The 25,629-nt window shown below is 42.0% G+C and overlaps 1 protein-coding gene across 1 annotated transcript in view; it reads right to left on the minus strand.

The window, feature by feature from the left end:
- dlgap4b (discs, large (Drosophila) homolog-associated protein 4b) overlaps window positions 1–25,629 on the minus strand; it is a 251,462-nt gene that overhangs the window by 107,151 nt on the left and 118,682 nt on the right. Inside the window, exons 3-4 of the mRNA XM_078555086.1 lie at window positions 23,705–23,852; window positions 12,785–13,025 (exon numbers count right to left, since the gene is read on the minus strand). Coding sequence (XP_078411212.1) covers window positions 12,785–13,025; window positions 23,705–23,852 — 389 coding nt within the window. The remainder of the gene's footprint in view (window positions 1–12,784; window positions 13,026–23,704; window positions 23,853–25,629) is intronic.

Raw genomic sequence — 25,629 nt, forward strand, 5'->3', positions numbered from 1 at the left:
AGTATCCTGATGCATGTGGTTGTACAGACCAGGCAAGGAAGACCGAGTAGGTGGCTCTATTCTTTGCACTATCCCAGTGGAATTTTCTGGCTATCACTGAAATGCAAGCCAGACGAGGAAAAAAAAAATATTTAGAAATTATATTTTGCAGGCTTGTGCACTTTTGTCTGTGTCAAATTACAAACAATCCAAATACACTTGTTTACACAAATCTAACATCGTGTCAAAACTATAACAAAAAAGTATATCACCTTCCAACTTCAGGTCACAAAAGCTGTGGAAAAGCTATTGACACATTTTGGCAAACGGCAAGCCAGCTTTGCTCCCCTCCCCCATTCCCTCCAGCTCTGAGGGGAACCCAAGGGGGCCAGGTACTTCCAGTTACATGCAAATAAGGAAACCTCCCATTGACCCTATAGGTTGACCCTATATACTTCAGTGGGTTTATGTGCAGAGGTTTCCAATAAATGCTCTCCAGCACCATGTGCTGGGCAAGAATTCCAACATTCTGACAGCCTTTGCACCTTCATCAGGGTCTTAATATCAGAATCTCCATGTGAAATTAGTAGGAAGAAATGTCAGGCTATTTTCTATAAAGAAAGAAAGACTTGAATTTATAGAACACCTTTCATGAGCTCAGGCCAACCCAAAGTGTGTTACAACCAATAATACTTTTTGAAGTGTCGTCACTATTGCAATGTAGGAAATGCAAAGTATAACAGGCATCTGGTTTGCAATGCAATCTTACACCTGGATGGTTACACCTAGGTGACAAGTTGAAAATTTACCACAACTTCACTCTATTGTAACAATGGGCTAAACAGTTAGGCCCCAATGGGGGCAGGCGTGGAGGCAGGCAGAATTTCCTGCTGCTGGCCAGCCTGCTTATTCCCTGGCTCCATCCTGCTTCCAGGCTATTTTCCCAGGGGCAGCATTAGGTGACGCTGCAACTACAGAGGGCACACCTCCTTATGTGGGCTATCAAGAAACCCGTATCTTGCTATTTAATGGCATATGCTATATGGTTTGGGTACTGTGATTGATTAATCACTGATAATTGATTAGTTACTGGCATCCCGGTAACAGACCGGGGTTGGGGTGGGGTGGTGGGGTGGGTGGGGGGGAGAGGCGGCCACGCTTCAGGCAGGTTTCGAGAACCTCCCTACTTGCCTGGCTTCAGCTGCAGCTGGGCAGGCGGCCCTGTAGAGTGATTCGCTCACCACAGTGGCACAGTGGTGGCCTGGTGCTAAGGTCTTTTTAAATTTAAGATTTAAAAGAAGTTGGAGGGACTCTCCCTCACTTACCTGTAATGGCAACCTGCTGCTGTTTACAAGCTGAAGGGCACCCTCTGGCCATTGATTGGCCTATTCAGAGAAAATCATAGGTGAGTGATTACTCTCCACACAGTGTGGGCTTCTGACCCCCATTTAGCCTGAGGGTGAGGTCCTGAAGGCCACAGGAAAAATCCTACTCCATGATTATTCACTTTAAACAGACATCCATCAGAATATTAACTTTGTTTCTGCTACATTTCAGGAAACGGAACTCTATTGGCTGTGTTTACCAGTTTGTGTGTTGGCCCAATAATTAGCTCATGGCTACTTCATGCTGCAACAACCATTTCAGCTTGTTGGTAAGAAGCTCACTGAACTGCACTGAAGTTATTTGATTGTTCTAATTTACTTAATATCATCATTACCCTAATTTTCAGGAGTTTAATCTATAATGAATCCATAAATGACAGCAGAGAACCCGACTAAAAGTAACATCAAAGCAAAAACCTTACCGGATTCAACATTGATTTCTGTCAGTTTGAATCTACAATCAGAGCAACACAAACATGCATGTACTGGAGGTTCTGCAGTTGCCTGGCAACAGAAGAGCCAATGGAGTTTCAGTAGTAACTGATAATTTTTTTTAGTTCCCTTCCTGCCTTCAAACTGTATGGGTAGGCATGACCTGTTGACAGTAATCAAAGACACTTCACAATTAAATGTAGCAGAAACAGAGCAGCTCTTATAGGCACACAAAGTGGACTTAAATACATGTCTTGATAGTGGCATAATGCCGCACACTAAAATATTTGTTTACATTCATAGAATCACACAGCAGCGAATGAGACTATTCAGCCCATTGTGCCTGTCCCAGCTCTTTGAACCAATTATCCAATTATTCCCACTTCTCTGCTCTTTCCCCTTAGCTCTGTGAATTTTTCCTTTTCGATTATATACCCCATTCCCGTGGAAAGTTAATATTGGCCGAAATTTTCCGTGCACACTGGCATCGGGCATGTTCAGTGGCTTGAGTGGACAATATGACACAAGTAGATTCACAATGGCGTGAAACCAATTTGCGATTGTCCGCTCAGCCTGCCGCTGGTGGGCTGTGTTTCCCGCCATTGGACATCGGGAACCTCATTGTAATACATCAGCATATCATTATAAGGACAGCCCGCTGGACTCATCGCCCCCCCGCTGTGGACTGTCCATCCATGTCGGTGGGAAAACACACTGACGTATTTCACATAAGTGACGTGCACCTGCCGGGCTGCACTTCGTTTGGGACTTTAAGGTTTGTTTGCCTACCTTACTTCGGTCAGCACTCGCAGTCATCAGCACCAGGCTTCACAGACAGCACCACATCACTTTTAGGGAGCTTACTGGTAGGCCTCTACCTACCAGATCAGCTTTATGTGGGTGGCTTTTCAATAGCTGCAGGGCGAGGTCTTGCTTGGGGAGTGTGGAGAAGTGGCCTCAGGCAAGGGAAGAGGCTGCAGGAGGAGAGCTGTACTGGGGAAGGAGGGTATCCCAGGGTGTGTGTGGGGGCAAATGTTGATCTGTGCAAATGGCCTCAAGATGGTGAGGGCTGAGAAGGCAGTCTCCAGAGGAGATGAGGCCAGATGGACATATGAAGGTATGTGTGTGAGAATGGGTACTGATGTCCCTTGATCTGGCAGTGAGTGAATGTGTGATGGGCTTAAGTGTGTGAGTTTAGAGTGATGAGATGGTTGCCATAGCCTGGCTGCACTGATGAGATCATTCATCCTCTATCTGCATTGGATGGCCAACCTCTTCTGTGCAGCATTGGCACCGCCATGCTGGATTGGTGATGCCGCTGCCTGTCCTGTGACCAGAGCGGGGGTAGAGGACATCACAGCGGGCCTCCACAGCATCCAAATGACATTCCCGTGATACGTCATCAAACCTGGGGGCTGCAGTCTTTTTGCCTTTCATGGGCATTTTCCCTGCAGTAGTCATGGGCTGGAAGCACTGAGATGTGTGCGCGCGGCTAGATTTTAAATATGGTGCCCGGCGTGTTGAAGCGGTGAGGTTATGGCGTGGCGGGTGAATGAGAGCCTGCCTGCCATGGATACGGCATGTTTCCTGGGAATGAACAGGTAATGCGGCGGGTTTGGGACGATATGACGTGAAAACCTGCCATCGCGGCCGCTACCGCACTTAGTGCAAATCTGGGATGATTCTGTCCATTGAGTCTGGTTCCACTTTTATTTATATAACGCTTTTAATGTAATAAAACATTCCAAGGCACTTCACAGGGCGAGGCCATGGAGGGATTAGAAAACATGGCTCAGAATTTTAGAATCAAGATATTCCTTGACTGAGAGCCAATTCGATTATTGAGCACAGGGCAATTAGGGGTGGGCAATAAATGCTGGCCTGGCTAGCCATGCCCATGTCCCATGAATGAATGAAAAAAACGGTGATAGATGAACAGGTCTTGGCATGAGTTAAGACGGGGACAGTCGTTTGGGTGACCTCAAATTTATGGATGATAGAATGTAGGAGATCAGTTAGGAATTAGGAGATCAGTAGCAGCAGTGCGTACCATCTACAAAATGCACTGCAAGAATTCACCAAGCCTCCTTAGAAAGCACCTTCCAAACGCACAACCACTACCATCTATAAGGAAAAGGGCAGCAGTTAGATGCGAACATCACCACCTAGAAGTTCCCCTTCAAGTCACTCACCGTCCTGACTTGGAAATATATCGCCGTTCCTTCACTGTCGCTGGGTCAAAATCCTGGAACTCCCTTCCTAAGAGCATTGTGGGTGTACCTACACCACATGGGTTGCAGTGGTTCAAGAAGGCAGCTCACCACCACCTTCTCAAGGGCAACTAGGGATGGGCAGTAAATGTTGGCCCAGCCAGCGAAACCCACATCCCATGAATGAATAAAAAAGGAGTGCACTAGGGTAGTCAACTCCAGAGGTAACAAAGGCAGGACTGAGAGTTTCAGCAGGTTGAGCTGAGACAGGGACGATATTACTGAGGTGGAAATAGGCTGTCTTATAGGTGTGAATATGTGGTCAGGAGCTCATCACGGGGTCAAATATGACACCAAGGTTGTGAACAGTCTGATTTGGTCTCAGACAGTTGCCAGGGGAGGGATGGAGTCAATATCTAGGGAACAGAGTTTAGAGTGGGGACCAAAATCAATGGCTTCATTCTCCCCAATATTTAATTGGAGGAAGATTCTTCTATCTGGATATTGGATAAGCAGTCTGATAATTTAGCAATAGTGCAGGAGTTGAGAGAGGTGAGGTAGAGCTGTGGGTTGTCAACGTACATAAAAACTAACACTGTGCATGATGTTGCCGAGGGGCAGCCTGTTGATGAGAGATAGAAAGGGTTGAAGGCCAGATACTTGGGGGACTCTGATGTAATGATGCGGGAACAGGAAGAGAAGCCATTGCAAGTGATACTCTGGCTACAATTAGTGAAATAAGAATGGAACCAAGTGAGAGCAGTCCCATTTAACTGGATGACAGTGGAAAGGCGTTGGAGGAAGATCATGTCAAAGGCTGAAAACAGGTCAAGAAGGGATCACTTACTTTTACCTGAGTCGCAAAGGATGTCATCCTCAACTTTGATAAGAGCCATTTTGATACCCTGCCAGAGATGGAAACCTGATTCAAACATGGAGTTCTGGGAAAGATTGGTATGGATTTGGGAGGCAACAGCAACTTCAGGGACTTTGAGGAGGAATGGGAGATTGGAAATAGGATTGGAGTATGCAAAGACAGTGGAGTCAATAGTAGATTTTTTTGAGGGGAGGGTGACAACAGCAGATTTATGGAGAGAGGGGTAGGAGAGAGAACTGTTAACAATATTGACTCACATGGAGACCAGGAGGGCAAGTTAACTGGTATAAGGAAATGCAAAAGTTACTGAATGCTATATACACACATTTCAAATAATTAGATTTTTAGGTGGTATTTGAGACATTGAACATTGCCTGCCATTATGGCATCATCATTTTCCCATACAACTTAACGACATCATTGTTATTTTATTGTAATTTTAACACTTATGTTTTTCCAAAAGGCTAGTAAGATATTTTATTCTGGAATTATGGACAATAACCTATGAAGAGCTTTTAAGCAATTTTAAAAAGCTTTTAAGCAATAAATTATACCACATTTGAATGGCATTCCTCTGTCTGCTACTTCAACAAAAAGATTAACCCATTTAAAATATATTGGTTAACACCTTCCTTAAAATTATGACAAAGACTAGTCCTAACTAATATAAACTAGTCATAACTTATATCACAGTACTTGCTAGATTAACGTGCAGTAAATCACTAAAACTCAAAATAAAATAACATTTGACAATACAATAGTATTAACACAAAATGTTAATAAACATTTATTGAAGAAAATATATTAAACATGCTTGGTTTATTTTGTATCTTTATCTCAGTCTGGAAGATATTTACAGGGACTAAAAGTAGGTTATTGTCAATGAATGACACAAGGAGAAGGGCACAATGAATCCTATATGGTAGGGCTGTCAGAACACATTTAGAATTACATTAGTAATGCAATTGGTAATGCCACCATGGATCTCATCAATTATTCAGCTTTAAAAATAAAGATTTGATGTGACTCATGGTTCAGAAAATCAGTATTAAATCCATAGCAAGGAGCATCTACAGATCTGATGAGAATTGTTAAGTATGAATTAATTGCATTCTATCTGCCACCAATTTAGAAACTGTAAAATTAGTTCAAGAATTTAACATTGCTGAGAGCTACAAGAACACCTGGGGCCCAGCTGTAATGAACATGATATTTCATGGTAAATTGTACCAGAAAAATAAGAACTGTCAGATCTCATGCTTCTTGTAATCTGTGACATTGTACAACTCAAATGTCATTTTTACAGTCTAACGCTTTCGGTTTTATTTTGATGTGCAATCTATGCAGGTTTTAACTGCTACACCAATCAACACTTATTGACAATTAAGCTTCCCTGAGGGAATGAATACCAACTTTTAAAAATTAACTCATCCATTTGCTCTATTAAATGAGAATCTTAATGTAGCATGGAAAGAATGATGAATTAGTACTGATCAATTCTTCAGGCTCTCCAATATCTCACTGGTATTATTCAATTCATTTTTACACAAAGAGCTGATCATGTTTAGCTCCAGTCTGTACAACGTAGACTCACTTAGTAATAACGTTTAAATAACTTGACTTGACTGTCAGAACTATCATTGAGTTCCTTTTGACAGAGCACTGCTAGAACTATGCATTCAATGTTGTGCTGAGGGAGTACTGCTCTGCCAAACTTGCTGTCTTTCAGTTGCGATATTAAACCAAGTCCACTTTAGGCAGACATTAAAAAGCTATAGCATTATTTGAAGAAGTCAGGGTCTTGTGTCTTGGCGAACAATCCTTTCTCAATCAAAACCCTAGAGGCAGTCGCATCATGGTATTTTCACTGGACTGGTATTCCAAAGACCCAGGGTAACCCTCTGGGGACCCAGGTTTGAATCCCACCATGGCAGATAGTGAAAATTCAATAAAAAATCTGGAGTTAAAAGTCTGATGATGACCACAAAACCATTGCCAATTGTTGTAATAGCCCAGCTGGTTCACTAATGTTCTTAGGGAAGGAAATCCTCCGTCCTTACCTGGTCTGGCCTATATGTGGCTCCAGACCCACAGCAATGTGGTTGACTCTTCAATGCCCTCTGAACAAGGGTAATTAGGGATGGGCAATGAATGCTGCCCAAGCCTGTGAGACTCACATCCCACGAACGAATAAAAAAAATCTTCTCACTGCATTTTGAGGGAATTTATGTGCAAAATGGCTGTCTCATTCACCAACACATGACTGAAGTACTTATATAATTCTATGACAGGCTTTAGAATGTTTCTGAAGGACCTAATAAGGGACTTTTCTTGCTTCCGCTTGGGGGAAACAGATACAGCACTTTGTCCATCTCAATTCAGACTACCCGCGCCTCTTGTCCTCCACTTTACAAAAGAACATGTAGACATGTGGATACAATTGAAGAGGTTCGAAAATTCGTATAAATATATTGCTTTGTTTAGACAAATAGGTGAAACAATTCCCATTGTCAGTCATCTGATTCTCTGAGATGTCTAACATGAAAAAAACAAAGAGATGAAGGGTGAGTCTAAGGCAGTGTTGTCTTGCAGTGTCATACATTAACCTTATTGAGGCGACTCACCTGCTGAATGTTTATTTTTGACAAGATAACAAAGTGGTCCTTGATGTAAGTGTAGGAACTGACTCTGAACCAGCCTCTTGATTAGGGACTTTGTGAGATGCTTGAGTTATTAAGAATTGTAAAGCATTGCTACTCAGGACAACCTTTCTCAATTTAGACCTTTCCCACAGGAAAACCTATCAGCTGCTGAGTCATAAAAAGAGGAACAAACAACAATGGTATCTTTGAGGAGAATTGAGGTGGCCAGCTAAAACCAATTTGGGTAGTACTTTTTTCTAAAATGAAAGGTTTGAAAACAGCAGTTGGGTATCAAAATTCCTCAGATCATAATCCAGGTTTAGCTGCTGAGACTCACCAATACCAAGATGGTGCTGATGCAAGTACGACCCAATGGAGAATTGGATTCCTATTCGTGCTAATTTGTTTGTTTGCCAGTAATACTGAATTCCCCATCATTTCTCCTCATGATACCACATGCTGTAATCACTCACAATGGATTAGTACAAAAAGGAGTGTAACACTAGTGTAGTAAATGTGACTATGTGATCTTCATCAACAGAAAAATAGAAATCATTCGAACTGAGTTTTTCACCTGAGCTCTCATTTTCTCTGACCAACTGCTTTCTTGAAACTGTTGCCAATTGCTGATCGACAGTTTTAGCCACCAGTACATAGACCATTTTCATAGGCCATTTTTTTCAAAGTGCTGACTTTTCAAAAATCAAGGTGTTTTTCAGGTAGAGCTACTATCTTTCATTATCAAACAACAAACTTACAAAAGATTTTTTGAATGAATTTGGGTTCTCAAGTCATACTTGGAAAGGACAAGTAAGTTGTGGACACACTTAGATTATAGAACTGAGACAGCTCATTGACACTCAGACTTGCTCCAGAGTGTGGTTAAATATCTGGTTACACAAGTGAACCACCCACATTCAAACATTCTATTGCACTTAATTAAGGACATCACTACATAATTGCAGACACACTTGTGAGGCATTTAGCTTCTACTGCACTTCTTACAAACTAAAATTATACTGACAATGTTTAAATTTCTTTAAACAGAAAAACACATATGACCCGCTATTAACCCCCGCCTCCACGTCTGAGGAGAATGGGGTGTACTGGCAATTAAACTAGGAGCAGAATGGGCACTTCCCCATTTGTGCCACAGTCATATCTGGCCATCATCCAGATCCCAATGCCATTTTAAGCCTGGACCATGTGAGGTCTGTATAGAGTGTTAGCATGGGGAATGCTGACAGTAGTTCAGTCCAGGGCCAGAGGAGGCCCAACAAAGTAAATTTTTTAAGCTTTGCTGGTTTCCTTGTGGGCCAGGAGGATTAGAGTGTTGCTCTGAGCCCCATAGAGAAGCAGTCAGTATCTCCTGTCCCAGGCATTTCCCCTTCCCTGGCTGACATTTCTTCCACCACTTCCCATGACTTAGATTAGTATGCAGATCGTACTTTTAGCTTCCTCCTGTTCAAACTCTTGCTCTCACTCATCAACCAACTAGTGATTCCTGCCGATTCAGGCCAGAGACTTGGTTCCAGGGTATAGTTGAGGCCTAACAGTTATATTAGATTTGTCAACCCTCCCCAATTGACCTGGAGTCACCCTAAATTTAAAAAATGACTCCTGAACACTGCTGAGAGCAACTTGGGAGAATTTTCTTCTCTCATTTCACTTCAGCCAGACTCACAAAGAACAGAGCCACAATGCAATGCAGACTTGAGCTGTGCATGCTCTAATTACAATGGATAGAACAGTTTCAGAAACACAGTGGACGGTGAGTACTGGAGCTGCTATTGTTGATTGATTGGTATGAGCATTGATCTGTCAGGTGACCATTGGGAGGAGTCTGGAGGTGTTGTCATTGGAAGCAGAGGTTATGTCATGAAACCGCCCAACATCCAGACCAACCAGAATTGGCAAACTTAGATCAAAAAGGTCCAGCCTCATGTCGGCATAACCATGTGAATTTGTCACTCACTCCATTCTCCCATGTCTCACTCACACCTCCAGTTAAAATTGGGCCAGTGGTCAAATTCTATATTAAGAGAGGATTTTTTTTCTGATGCTTTAAATGAACTAGTGGTTCTCCCATGTTGATGCTCACATTAATAGAGGATGCACAGGAATACTACGCCATATTAATAGCAATGATATGCTTGAATGTGTACAGGTGGAAACATCTTTTGTCAAAATGTCCTATTCTCAGCTCATGGTAAATTAAACATGCATAAATCTCAAAGTTATATATTTGAACACACTCCTAGCAAACACTTTGAGCCTCTAACACAGTCATTTTAAATTAATCCAATATGGCTAATTTAGGTTCCAGTGGAATACTAAACATTTTCTTCTCTTGACTTCTACTTGGTGAATGTGATGTTATTCTCAATGATCTCCCCTTTCCCATCTTCCCAGGAATAAGTGATTCCTAAATGTTATTGTGCTTAGAGTACATGTAATCAGAGTAAGATTTTTAAAAAAGTACTTATAACACTATAATAGCAATGATGGAAGTCATTGTGAATAAATTCCACTTGTTACCAGAAGCAGTGCATAGTCAATACAGCTACTTAATGGCAGGGCTGGCTGCTACACCTTTTTGCTAATTTCACAGGGTTATTTCCTGCTTGTGGTGACGTTTTGGAATGCAACTCAACCTACACAGAATATTTATGAAGTATTACCCAGCACTATAAATCACAGCTATTATCCACACTGAACTGTGCAATACAATCCTTGCCCCATAAGTAAGATGGATCATTTAAAATTGTGGACCACTCAGATGTGAATAAGTTGGGTCACATGTAAATTAATGCTGTATTTCATAGCTTGGTTGCAATAAGAATTGACCCTGGAAATCTTCGAAGGGAGTCCACCAAATTGGCTGAAAATGAGCTGGGTACTTTAAGAGGATAGGTCCCCCATCTTCCCCTTAAAAGGCTATTTGGGTAGGAGGTGGCAGAGATCTCAACTCTCATTACCTACAGTCAAGGAACAGAAGTGGGGAGCTGGGATTCCAGGTCCAGATTGTGGAATAAATTTTTTCTTCAAAAATCATTCTGGGCAAAAGCCTCCTTACAGGGGCAATGATATATTTTGTTCAGGGCCCCTCAACACTCCACCAGGCTGTGCCACCCTTGCCTGATTTTCCAGAATCTTTATTATGATAGGTAGCCTAGGTGACTCATTGGCAAGCAATAAGGGGACTTCTCCCTGACCACAGCAAGTCTGGTATGGTCAGTGGCTGAGGCTCGTATGACAAAATGTGTCCATTGTGGATTTAAAGAGCCACTATTTTCAAATGACATTATTTTATGATCATTGAGGTGAGGGCCATTGGTGTTTAAAACAGAACACTATTTGGGCATCCACTGTCAGTGTCAAGCACTCTGATCTATGGATTAGATGCTGGATAAAATCCCTCACCTTTTTCCAGCAATGTACCTCGTGAACCCTCTACTGTAACAGTCCATTTCTCGCACCAGCCATCCTAGTTTGATATTTAATGCAAATAAGTGACAATTACAGCAATTTTATGGAGGAACTGGTTGAGTACTTCCAAACTAGTTTCATGTAAGGATCTTAAAACCATCTGCTTAGTCCATCTGTCTGGCTCAGTTCAGATGCAAGCCCTGAAAAGGTAAAGACAGTGTGCTTGATTTTTGTCTTCGTCACCTTGGCAATAATTTGACAGAGTGGATTGCCTGCCCATTATAGAGCCTGCCTAGTTAAAACAGGTAGGTCCATAAAGGGTGGGTCAACCAGATTACTGGCCAGGCATGTCAACCTGCTGCTCCATTGTTGAGTGCAGTTTCACAACACAATTGTAACAAAATTTAGCTGGATTTATGCCAAGATCAACATTTGTTCATGTTATTTTTGGACCTTTAAATGGTGCTTGGGCAATAAAAAGACACACTAGCGCTGACATCAAAATAATGGCCCAGGATGACACATCCAATGATATTCCAGATCTCTTTGTAGGAAAGTAGCTGGTATCCACTTGGTACTTCTGTCCGATGGCATGGGTGAGATCGAAAACTTGCGAGATTCATCATCCATCGCCGCCACCACCCCATCACCTTTCAAACATGAAGCTTTTGTTGTGATATGTCATGACAACTTTTTGGTTTTTGCTATCACAAATAATACATAAATATATTGTCCAACAGAAAAACAATAACTTACTCTCCTATACAAATAGAAATTCCACAAGGTTAGCATTATAAGTTCCACAACTAAACAGAATTCGAGTAAAGAAGAATGAATGAAATTAATGTCCGCTATGCATCATATTTTAATCACTGCTTTCAGGAGAGCAAGAGAAAATATATTTAAAATGATTTTTTCAACATTTAAAAAACAACCATTTTCTTCATGAAAAATGTAATATTATTGTGTCACAAAATCAGTCCCAAATTTTACATGTGAACACACAAACAATTGATACGATGCTGTACTTTGCAATGCAACAAGTGACTACCATCTTCAGCATTATTCAAACACTTTAAAATCCGCTACAAAACTTAAGGCCTAACCATCTACAACACAATCTCTTCAATATCCAATTGGGATGACACATTCAATGGCAGCACAGCGGGCAAATCATCATGCACAACTGTAACATTTCTCTGCCATGACATATATCCATATTAAAATGGAGCATCAAAAATTTAAATTCTTTTTTATACCACAAAATCAGTACTACATTTTTTCAGCTTTCCTACACTGATACAAATGTTTAAAAATGAAAATGCATTTCGTTGATACGTGCATTATATAATTAGAGTTTTGTAAGTGCTATATTCAGATCTTATATTCACCTCAGACTAACTGAATGCCCACAACAAACATTCTAAACCCTCAAGCACAGCAAATAACATATTAACATTTGTACGACTTCTGGCCTCAGTGAAACTAAACCATAGACATTATTAAAAACCATTTTTCTTTTTACCTTTGCCTCATTAATTTTTAAAAGATATGTGTATAAATTAAATGGATCATGGATACCCTTGGATATGATTTATATCCTTTTTGTGATGCTGGCCACAGCTCACTACAAACTACCTCATAGTTGGAGGATCAGGTCAGCTCACTATTGAGATGTAAGTGATATACCAAGGACGTTTATAATGTAATAACCTCTATCTGAGGGAACAAAATGTTTTCTCTCCAGAATGTATTTAAGCAGCTTATTTCTGACCCTTCAAAGTATCATTGCTTACTGAATGGGAATTAGACTGTTTATGTGGTACTTACTGGTGTTGGTTTGCATGGTTCTAACTGTGGTTGCTATAGGTGGAGGAGACACCGAGCGGACGGATACATTGTCATCATCCTGAGAACAGCCAGCCTGGATAGCTCTTAGATAGCTGTGACTTCTTGAACGGAAGCAGCCAGGTATGGGCAGGTCCAGGGCATCCACTGCCTGCGAGTCTACCTCACTGAAGACAGACTCGCAGATATTTTCATACTGATTGTTGAAATCCATTTCTCTCTCCTTTAAATGTAATAAAGTAAAGTGAAATTGAGCATGGATTGAAGATCTGTGAAACCGTCAAGCTGTCAAGTCATTTAAATCCCCATCTCTTTAAATTTTGAAGAAAAAACAGCCCTCTGTATCTTTCAGTTGGAAAAAAAAGGTGCTTGCAATTACAAAATCTGTTTGTAGACATAAGCCTGAGGGCTATCATTATAGTATTTAATAGACTGTTTGACTGCTTCCACAATCTATCATTATCAGAGTGGGGCAGGGGCTTGTAAGTTCACATTTGATTGACAGCTCCAAGTGGTCATAAAGAGATTAACTATCTTTGATTTGGGGCAAAAAATACATATATTTGTTTTTATGAGGGATTAAGTACTTGAAGGAATTAAATGTATTGAATGGGCTTTTATCAAAGAGTTTTTTAATATAGTGAAGTCTACAATAGTTATTTCATCTCAGCATGACTCCAGAGGTCTGCCCATGGTGGATACTGAGTGAGTTGGCATGAAGAGTGTAAAGGCAAAGTGTGGTGGGTGGGGGTGTCATGGGTTGGCAAGAGTTGGCACAAAGTTGCACAAGGGCTATAAGGGGCCATAGGGGTGGTTAAAGTGGCATAGGTTGACATGGAGGGTATGAGGGGCCATGGGGGTGGCTGGGGTGGCGTGAGGTGGCTTGAGTTAGCATGGATGGGGCAGGGGGAGTGTGTGGGGAGATGAGGGGTGAGGATTAGAGGGCTTTACTGTTGATATTATAACTGGGACAAAGTCCTTAAACAGCCTGTCTCAGTACTTGGCAGCATCTGAACTGTTTCAGGAGATGGCGCGCCCAACTCCAGTTATCACCCCCCCACCCGGAATCTGGGAATCTGGAATTTTCCTGACTCTGTTCATCTGACTCCGGAGTGAAAATTCCGTCCTATGTAATTCTAAGTAACATATATCACTGGAAAATTGTGTGTGCAACATGTATGACCTATAATGCTACTATGACTGCACCCACTTCCCTTTCCACCTCTGCTTCCAAGGAACACAAGAGCAGCAATGTAGTTGTAAAACCATCATCTCAAAATTCCCCTTTAAATTACAAATGCTATGTATGGCTTTGATTAGGGCCATTTTGATGTTACGAAAGGGGCAGGCACCTGACTGGAGTGATTCAAATGGGGAGCTGCAGGAGAGGTAAGCATGGATCTTGGAGGCAGTAGTTCATCCAAGGAGTTTGGAGAGGAAAGGGAGGCTAGAACGGCAAGGTAGTTTGAAAGGAAAGGCACAGTGGGCAGAGTTTTTGAGTGAGAAACAGAAAGTGCAATGAAACTGCATGGGAGGGTTTAGTCGGACATCAGGGATATGCGAGGGGTTGAAACTCAGGAGAGACGAGCTAGGAACTTAGTTTTAAATCAAGCAAGATGAGTCACAGAAGCGGAGCATCTTTATTCTTAGAATCATATCCTTATAATCATATAGCCAGAAGGTAGCCATTTGGCTCCTTGTGCCTGTGCCTCCCCTTTTACAGAGCAACTGATTAGTTCCCTGCCTCAGCTCTTTCCCCCAAAACTGCAATTTTTTCCTTTTCAATTTCCTTTTGAAAGTTACTACTGAATCTGCTTCTATCATCCATTCAGTACTCGCTGTGTAAAAAAAGTTGAATATTTTGTGCAAGAGTTAGTTCTATTGTAGCAAAATAATTGAAAACATTTGTAAGTGTCTGTATCTTTAACTGAACATGAAATAGAGCAGCTTAAAGTTTTGTATCTTGCCTTCCCTCACCAGGTTGGAACTAAGCTGCCATATTAATGATTGAAAAGATGAATCTTTCAAAGATACAAGTATCTTGTTCAAACCATGTAGACATCATGTTATTAAATCCTCAGGTTATGCTTTCTATGGCTAGGTGTTGGGGCAGTGTGATTCAGCTGTCATTAATGTAAAAGTCTCAAAACACTTCAGGGAATAATGCTACTGAATACCAGAAGGTATATCTGGCAAACTAACACCACTGCTGAGAAATAAAACTTGCTAATTCACTACTGAGCATAATGGTTGGAATATTTATCTACGACTATACAGAGCTGAGTGTTTAATGCTGATTTAACTGTTTTAAAATTATATTATGGGAATACCCGTTTTAGCCTTTTCTAATAGCTCAGTATATTTGAAAAAGAAATATTGCCACATATGTGGGTCTGAAACTTTTCGGGATCTGACTGTGGCACCTATGCCAGAACCATACTCCCAATGTGGAGCCTGTCCATCATTTGCCTTGTAAGGGGTACTTAGAGGTTCTACCCCTTACAATGTGAGTCAATCAATAGCTCCTGGAAATGGCCGAGACCCAGTCCAATTAGAGTCTGAATTCTCTGTAGGTGTGGCGGGAAAAAGGAGTCAGGACTGTTTCTGGGTTCCAAACCTGCCACCTTAGTGAAACAGTCACTGACCTGGGATTTTCACAAAAGCCTCCCCCTATTTGACGTAGAGACAGGCTCCCTGTCCAATTAAGGGTGGTAGGTGGTTTCTTGAAGCTGGAGGGCCATTCGGTGACTGAGGAGGTGAGCAACAGCAGTGTAGTCCCTCGCTCATGGACCTAATGCTGCGAGAGGATCAATGACCTCCTCAGAGCAGGGTAGATGAGTGACAGACTATTTTTAGGTGCCAACCCCTGTTAATAACATTTTAATTGTATTTAATTGCATGCAGGTGGTGGGCATTAACTGGTGATTCATCTGTGATCCTATAAATAGGAACAGATTGAAATTGTAGAGGCTGAGTTAATTTGTAACCTGTATTTCTGTAAATAAATGCTTATAAAAGTGTTAAGATTGGATCCAGTTCTATCCTTCATCCCCCTGTTCTCTAGAATACAATAACTTCAATCTCTGACTTCCCCAGCCTTTTCCTACACAGCTCTCAAAAAAACAAATGTTGCAGGTCCAACCATTCCTCTCTCTTGAGGCACCTCCTCATATCCCCATATGAATGGCCACAGCCTCATTTTATTGCTGTCTCACACCGATCCCTCATAGACACCCTCCACAAATGTTGTCATTCCATCCTCTCAACACATTCCATTTCTCAGACTCATAACTCTCTGCTTTTTCTTCATGCAGGAGGAGAGGGTGCAGAACACCTGGGGGAGAGAGAGAATCCTTGCAGTCATAGCCACCCTGACTGGAGGATGACACACTGGAGATATGCAGAGTCTTGGAATGCATGGCCACTGGTGACAGAATTAAATATTACAGCCACATGGCACTCAACACTCATTCATGTTGACTTGATTTCAGCAGCTACTGAAATATGATGATCTGCACTTTGATCTGTTGACTTTGAATCCTTTCACCTTGTCAGTTCGAATTGATGTCTTTCATCTCCCACAGGACCTTCAAGCATCACTCAGAGCTGTTGTGGAAGAGGACAAAGAGTCCTCAGAGGAGGTCGAGGAAGCACAGTCACACGACTCATGCACATCATCCACCAGCTCAGATACACAAATTTCACTGGGGCCTCCAAGTTGTTACATGGTGAGCTACACATCACAAGTGAACAGGAGCAGATGTTGGAGACAGGGACAGCAGTGAAAATTCCCTGTCAGAGGGAGCAGGACCTTTCAAGTTCTGCTCAGCTGGGTGCAGGTGCAGACTATTCTGTAGCAGCAGCAGCTGCAGAAATTGTTTGAAGTTTAGCATTTCCAGAGGCACTGCACCTGACTGAAGAGAGATTGGGGAGGCGGTGGCGTTGTGGTATTGTCGCTGGAGTAATAATCTAGAGACCCAGGCTAATGCTAGGGACCGGGGTTCGAATCCCACCACAGCAGATGGTGAAATTTGAATTCAATTAAAATCTGGAATTGAAGGCCTAATGATGACCATGAAACCATTGCTGTAAAACCCATCTGGTTCACTAATGCTCGACTCTGGACCCCATGAAGTCTTATGGCATCAGGCCAAACATGGGTAAAGAAACCTCTTGCTGATTACAACGTACTGCACCCCCCACCCCTACCCACCCACCCTCAGCTGATGAATCAGTACTCCTCCATGTTGAACACCATTTGGAGGAATTGTGGCAAGGGCACAGAATGTACTCTGGGTGGGGGACTTCAATGTCCATCATCAAGAGTGGCTCGGTAGCACCACTACTGACTGAGCTGGTTGAGTTCTAAAGGACACGGCTGCTAGACTGGGCCTGTAGCAGGTGGTGAGGGAAAAACATACTTGACCTCATCCTCACCAACCTGCTTGCCGCAGATGCATCTGTCCATAAGAGTATTGGTATGAGTGACCACCACACAGTTGATGTGGAGACAAAGTCCTGTCGTCCTGTCTTCACATTGCAGATACCTTCTGTGCTAAATGAGATTGATTTCGGACAGGTCTAGAAACTCAAAACTGGGCATCCATGAGGTGCTGAGGGCCATCAGCAGCAGCAGAATTGTACTCAAACACAATCTGTAACCTCATGGCTCGGCATATCCCCTGCTCTACCATTACCAGCAAGCCAGGGGGTCATCCTGGTTCAATGAAGAGTGCAGTAAAGCATGCCAGGAGCAGCACCAGGCATACCTAACAGTGAGGTGTCAACCTGATGGAGCTGCAACACAGGACTACTTGCGAGCCAAACAGCATAAGCAGCAAGTGACAGACAGAGCTAAGCGATTACACAACCAACAGATCAGATCTAAGTCCTGCCACATTCAGCCATGAATGGTGGTGGACAATTAAACAACTCACTGAAGGAGGAGGAAGCTCCACAAATATCCCCATCCTCAATGATGGGGGAGCCCCAGCATGTCAGTGCAAAAGATAAGGCTCAAGAACTTGCTACAAGCTTCAGCCAGAAATGCCAAGTGGATAATCCATCTCGGCCTCCTTCAGAACTCCCCAGCATCACAGATGCAAATTTGATTCACTCCATGTGACATCAATAAATGGCTGAAGGCACTGGATACTGCAAAGGCTCCAGAACTTACCGTGCCCCTAACCAAGCTGTTCCAGTAAAGCTACAACACTGGCATCTACCCAGTAATGTGGAAAATTGCCCAGGTATGTCCTGTAGACAAAAAGCAGGGACAAATCAAACTTGGCCAATCATCACCCCATCAGTCTACTCTCGATCATCAGTAAAGTGATGGAAGGAGTCATCAACAGTGCCATCAAATGGCACTTGCTTGGCAATAACCTGCTCACTGATGCTCAGTTTGGGTTCCGCCAGGGCCACTCAGCTCCTGACATCATTATAGCCTTGGTTCAAACATGGACAAAAGAGCTGAACTCCAGATGTGAGGTGAGAGTGACTGCCCTTGACATCAAGGCAGCATTTGATTGAGTGTGGCATCAAGGAGCCGTGGCAAAATTTGAGTCAATGGGAATCGGGGGAAAACTCTCCACTGGTTGGAGTCATACCTAGCCAATGGTTGTGGTTGTTGAAGGTCAGTCATCTCACCTCCAGGACATCACTGCAGGAATTCCTCAGGTCCAACTCTCTTCAGCTGCTCCATCAATATCTTCCCTCCATCATAAGGTCTGAAGTGGGGATGATCGCTGATGGTTGCACAATGTTCAGCACCAATCGCGACTCATCAGATGCTGAAGCAGTCGATGCCCAAATGCAGCAAGACCTGGACAATATCCAGGCTAGGGCTGACAAGTGGCAAGTAACATTTGCATCAAACAAGTGCCAGGCAATGACCATCTCCAACAAGAGAGAATCTAACCATCACCACTTGAGATTCAATGGCATTACCATCACTGAATCCCCCACTATCAACATCCTGGGGGTCTCTATTGACCAGAAACTGAACTGGACTAGTCATATAAATACTGTGGCTACAAGAACAGGTCAGAGGCTAGGAATCCTCTCACCTCCTGACACCACAAAGCCTGTCCACAATCTACAAGGCACAAACCAGGAGTGTGAAAGAATACTTTCCACTTGCCTGAATGAGTGCAGCTCCAAGAACACTCAAGAAGCTTGACGCCATCTAGGATAAAGCAGCCCGCTTGATTGGCACCACATCCACAAACATTCAGTCCCTTCACCACTGATGCACAGTAGCAGCAGTGTGTACCATCTACAGGACACACTGCAAAAAGTCACCAAGACTCCTTAGACAGCACCTTCCAAACTCATGACTGCTACCATCTAGAAGGGCAAGGGCAGCTGATACATGGGAACACCACCACCTAAAGTTCCCTTCCAAGCCACTCACCATCCTGACTTGGAACTGTATCACCATTCCTTCACCGTTGCTGGGCTAAAGTCCTGGAACTCCCCCCCTAATAGCACTGTAGTGGACACATGGACTGCAGTGGTTCAAGAAAGCAGCTCACCACTACCTTCTCAAGGGCAATTAGGTCTGGGCAATAAACGCTGTCCCAGCGACCGAAGCCCACATCCCTTACATGAATAAAAAGAAGAAAAAGAAAGAGTCCATCTCTACCATGAGTGCCATGATGACTCAGGCTTTTTCACTAATGTCTAACTCCATGGAAAGAGTGACCACCTCCTTGGCACATCAGATACAGCAGGTATCATACTGACCCTGACCAATGGCCTGCACACTCAGCCTGTCAGTTTAAGTAGAGTGGTAATTCAGTGCCTCATTGAAGTGCAACAGTTCTTGACTAGCAGAGAAGTGCAGGCAGACCATGTGAGGGAAGATGGAGAAAAGGCTCATGGCAATGCTCAAAGAACTCCCACTCCTTCTTTGCCCTCCCCCATCCCCCAGTCGGAGCTCCACAAGCTCCTATCCTGATGACTGATTCTGCCCTGCAAAGGTACAGGCGGGGCAGCCTTTGGCTGGGCCTTTAGAGGCTCCAAAACCAAAAGGACATCAGCCACGGACACCTCAGGAGTCAGAGCAGGGCAATGATCTGCCTACCTCTAGCTCTGCTGAAGCAACAGGGGTAGCACCATATTGGAGTAATAGAAGAAGGAAGAGAAAGGATTTTCACAAGGGAAATCACTTGGGTGTTTAATGTTTTTTTTTACTTTTACTGTTAACAAACAGGGCTACCTGTCCTATGTCTGGCAAATAAGGGGATGAAAGTTTACAATAAGATACGAAAATAAGATAAAGAAAATGCTTTTATAAAGTAATAAACTTGAGATATTAACCCTACTGGCAAATGGACTGAATGAAATAGGTATTACAGTTGAAAATCAAATGTTTCTATGAAGTAATTTATTTGAAGCCTTTCTTATATCTAGCAGAATTCATTCAACAATTTCCTTAATTATTTTCTTTCACAGAATTATTTTAATCCCACAAATATCTAAATTCACACAAAATGATTATGCTCAAAACATTATTTGACAAAATATATTTTTGTTTTTACAATGAGTTTACTTTAATTTGCTTTACTTTACTTGGCTTGATTCTTGTTTAATTAGATTTACAATTTTTACAATATGATAGCTACGAATCATTCTTCATCCTTGGTGTCCCCAGGATCCAAATCTTCATCTACTCTTATTTCCTCAATGTTTGTTAATACTCTGAATATTTCATCGTCAGTGTCAAAGGCAACATCTGTGGTATCACTCTTCATTTCCAGTGTCACTGTCTGTATTTTCAATGTTTGTTGAAACATTAAATATTTCATGACAGACCACATTATAAATTCTTCCTCCCTGAGCCAAAATAGAGAGATTTCTAGGTGATCCTACTCAGCTGTTATACTTTCTGATGTTTTTCAGGAAGTGTTTTGATTTTGTTGTTGTTCCCATAGGAAGAACATCCAGTGGGTCAGCTGGCTCATTTAAGGGTGGCAATTGTACTTTACCATTTGCGCAACGCATTGAAGGTGGCTCTTTTTTCCACTTTGTTGCACCAAAATATTCACATACCTCTGATCTACTGCCAAATAATCATATGTCACGGGTCTGACTTACAATTATTATGAGGATCATAGGTGAAAGCTTCCTTAAAGAGTCTTGGTCTCTTACTTGCCGCATTGGCTCTTCTTGCATCTTGTTGTTCTCTGTCAACTGCTTGCTCTAGTCTCTTCATCTTCCCTTTCTCTAATTGCTGCCTGTCATTTTCTGTCAATTTTTTGCTCTAGTTATTTTGTCTTCTCTGGCTTTACACGTCCCCTGTCGCTTTCCCTTACCAAGTAATAATGTGTAGCGTCTCAGAACACATAACTTATATTAAACAAACAACATGAGAAAAAAACAAAATGAAATATGAAATAAAGTCAGGGATTTATGACGTTAATTTATCCTTTACTTTCTTGGAATGTATGATTAAGGTTGATTAAAGAAAGTCTGAGTTATTGTGTCAGAAGAGAGACAGTGTAGGCAGGGCTGCAGAATTCCCTGCTAGGAGGTGGTTAGATGTCAACTTCCCTAGGACATGTCCCTTTTCCAAGGCATGATTCACCAACTTTGGTTGAAATTGGCCCAAGGACCTTGGAAGAGTTTGTCAACAAACAGACAGTTATATATATATATATATATATATATATACATATATACACACAGACGTTTATGCACTATCAACTTTAATTTCAAAGTTCCATTGTCCAGTCACCCCCATGGTTGCCTGTCGTCTGCCAAAGGGCCTTCAGCCTTGAGGAAAATGTTTGACTAGAGTAGAAAACGAGCAATGGGTGTGAGTGACAGGGATGGATTGTTGACTGTGGGACTGTTGTGTTGGGTGTAGCAGGGGTGGGGTGGTGGTGGTGCTGCTGTTGGCACAATGGGTCCAGAATTTGTGAGACAAATTATCTGCAAATACTTCAGATCAGCTGAATTGTGTCTGAATGAGCTTATCATTGGCAGCTAAGTTTGTGACTGAAGGTACCCTGGCTACAATATTATTCATTATCAATATCATTCTCTGCCTCCTGTTACCCCTCTTCCCCGTCAGAAGATGCAGAGAAATCATCACCTTCCTCCTCATGCAGCTCCAGTCCTCTCTGCTGCATTGTGAATTGCATGGTGCAGCAGACCACTATCATTCTGGACCCCCTTGCTGGTGTATTCTGAAGGGCGCCCCAGATCTATCTAGACATCTGAATCACATCTTTGGTATAGCAATAACTTGTTCAATGACCACTCTTGTACTCATGTGACAGAATGCGTATGTTTCCTGTGTGTAAGTGGTAGGGCTCCCCTTAGTTGTAATTGGACATGTCCTTAGAGGCTAGCTCTTGTCTCCAAGGACGTTCTGCTTTGAGGCGCGAATATCTATGGCAGACTTGACTGATGTAGAAGAAAGGTGTTTATGGCAGCTCTCCGGTTATCCTGCGTAGACATGAATGATAATCTTCCTGTGGTTACCTACCAGCTGAACACTAATGGTGGAGTCCTTTTCAACTAATGAATACTCTTGGTTGATCTGAGGACACCATGGGTGCAGTCTATAACTCCCTGTATCTGTGGGAATCCAGCCAGAGCAGAAAACACGTACAAGTTAAATGCGGAAATTGACAGATTTCTGTCAGCTTCCCAACACTCCATTTTTGACTTCTTTAAGTTCCCACATAAACCAACACCTGCTTCTCTGGCAGGTTCAAAATCCTTCGCAACCTCCGCACCATAATCACTATTTAATGCATTTATGGTAATGTTGTTTATTCAGTAGTTACTAATTGTATTCATCCTGCACATTGAGTAATAGATACTTAACCTGCTCTTAACTTAGATTTTCTCAAGCCCTTCATCAAGTCTTGTGGTCACTATATATTACTCAACCGGGCACCCACAGCTCAGGTAAAGCACAGTTTAATTGCATATAAGCGTACTCTACACTGTCCCATCAAACCGTCATTGCTGAACAATATGTAAAACTCCCTCTACAGTGCTCCCTTTAGTATTACCAGGCCAGGAACAGTACAGATTAAGGTGTACAGTAGAGACCTTACTACAGTGTTCGATCAAGCACTCCCATGGCTATTGCACTGGAGGCTATTCGAACAATGCACCAGAGCTTGCAGACTGTTAGAATAAAATTCTTGAGAACTTAAGAATAAAATTCTTATGATGGGAAACATTTAGGTTCAAGGCAGTAAAAGTAACTGGAATTAATTTTTTTCATAAAATATCAAAGATAACATAAAATATAAATGCTCCAACATTTTCCTGAAGTAATTTTCTTGAAAAATACAATTTAGATCACGATTTTGAAGGTGTGACCGCTATAATTTTAAACATTATCAATGGTTAAATCATCTTTTATATATATTATATTTTGATTAGGTGGCTGTGATTATTTTATTTATTTGTATCAAAAACAAATATTGTTCATTATTCAGGGTTGAAGGGATGTTCTGAACAGAAATCTGAACATAAAATGCTTAAGTATGCTAAATATTGATTTATTTAAGTAACCGTGGCATTCACTCATTATCACAATATTTACCTAATATATACCTACATTAAATAAGAAAAAATTATTCATTTAATTTTCAGGACCCAATCAAAAAACACAACCACTGGCTGTGAGGCAGTCTCATACAGATTACTTTTTAATTTTATTGAATATAGATGCTCTCCCTTCTTTGACCTCCACATCTTTGCAACAACATAAGCCCTGAGTCGGTGTGAACAATGTCACGGGAGACTGCCGGAATATTTCAATAATTAACTGGAAAATCAGTTGATTATCCTTGTTGTTCTAGTTTGTTTTAAAATATTCAGTGACAGCCCTAAAGGGTATTGTTTATGTCAAGAGACAAAAATTATACACACCTGGTTAGTGGGGTTGGACTTGAGGGTATCTGAGCTTCCCATGTAGTCCTCATTCCATCCATGAAAGCTGGGTGAATTCAGTTCTGCTGTATCCAGGCAATCAAGACTCCTGTGGATGGACTCACTCACTGATGCAAGATAGCTGTGGCTGTACAATGTGAAGTATTGAAGATTGTTCACTAAAACACCTTTGCATTCAGTATGCTGATTCACATTTTAAAATCTTTTTTTAAGAATAAGATATTTTTTTAAGAATTACACAGAATTACGTAGAACGTACAGTGCCATAGAAATAGACCATTTAGCCTAACTGTTCCATGTTGGTGCTTATGGTCACCACTATCTTTTCCTACTCCTCCTCATCTAAATATAAAGCGTCAGAGTTCAAATGTACGTATGTCATTGGAACTTAAAAAAATATACATTTAAATTGTTTTTTTCAGGCAATTTAGTACTACAAAAGTTGATTCTAACAGATGTGTTTAGAATGTATTAGGATCACACATAAAGCGCAGATTATGTAATTTTTGTATATACTTAGGGCTGTACAATTAACTCAACACCCAAACATTAGCAACATACGTTTAAATTCTAATTACAGCGACAAACAGCACATTAGCTTCACAAAATTGTGGAGCAAAAAATACCTCAAAACTGAAATGGATTTTTTTTTGCAAAATACAGTATAGCTACAGAAAAGAACACCAGTTGCCTGTGATACTTGTCATTTTGGACAAAATGTATTTAATGCTCCCCCGCCAGGGGGTCTGAAGGCGGAGAGGGTGGGGGGCGCTCATAAAATTCAGGTGACCTTCCTGCCTTTAGGCCTTTTGAGGCCCTTAAGTGGCCAATTAATGGCTACTTAAAGGCCTCAGCCTGCCCCACCGGTTTTTAATCCATGGTAGGGGGAGGTCCATGCCATGCAGGAGGCCCAGCAGCTTTAACTGCGCTGGCCGTTGTCGGGCCAGTGTGGGTAGGACCTCCTTTGCGAGTCCCCTGGGCCCATCGGAGGCACCACAAGATCACGCTCCACCCTTTAGCCTCGACCTGGCCTCTCAACCAGGCCCTCCATCCCCTTCACCCCCCTCGCAACAGCTTGGCCCTGGTGACACCCTGGACTGACATTTGAGTCCAGGCTCCTCTGCATTGAGATTGGCTGTAGTTCCAGTAGTGGCCACCACTCCCTGGTGCTTCTGGTACTACAGAGCTGCCCAGTTTGCATTATTACAAAGCAGAAGATGCTGTTTATTGGCCTAAATTGTGAAATATAATAACCCAAAAAAAAAATGCTTAAACTGAATCCTGTAATTAGGATGAAGTGTTGAAAAGGTTTCCACGAAGTGAAGAGTCTATCAGTTCTCCCACTGGTCTTGAGGAGTCCAAAGACAAAGGTCCATATACCAAACCTGATGTCAGAAGTATTATTGTTGAAATGCAATTCACTGTTCATGTGCCCCAAAAAATGATGTCAGCAGGGGCAATTTTATCTTTGTCAATAATTTAAAATAGCTGCCTGTTATATAACTCATCCAATTTTCCTTTCCATGAAGTTATTGAGGTGGAAAACCAGACAAAGTGCATGGGACAGCTGTTCCAATATAGTCCATTTGCCACTATAACCAGTAGTTAAATTTCACCCCCAGTGAACTACCTTAGGTTGTTTTGACCTTTGCTGCAGTTTCTGGCTATATTATACATCTCTGAGGTGGGGCTTTCTCCTGAGATCGGGATGGAAGTCTCATCTTGAAGCAATTACCATTGCTCCAAGCATTAAACTGATGCAGAGTACCAGGTGGAATTGTGGATGGGTTCGCCACCGACATTTTAGCCGGGGGTGCGCGACCTGGGTGTCCAGTAAAACCGAGTCCATTATTACTATGGATCGTGTGCATTTTAAATTTTTTGGTACAGTGTTGCCTTATCAT

This window comes from Cetorhinus maximus, chromosome 13 (assembly GCF_964194155.1).
Source record: "Cetorhinus maximus chromosome 13, sCetMax3.hap1.1, whole genome shotgun sequence".
NCBI lineage: Eukaryota > Metazoa > Chordata > Chondrichthyes > Lamniformes > Cetorhinidae > Cetorhinus > Cetorhinus maximus.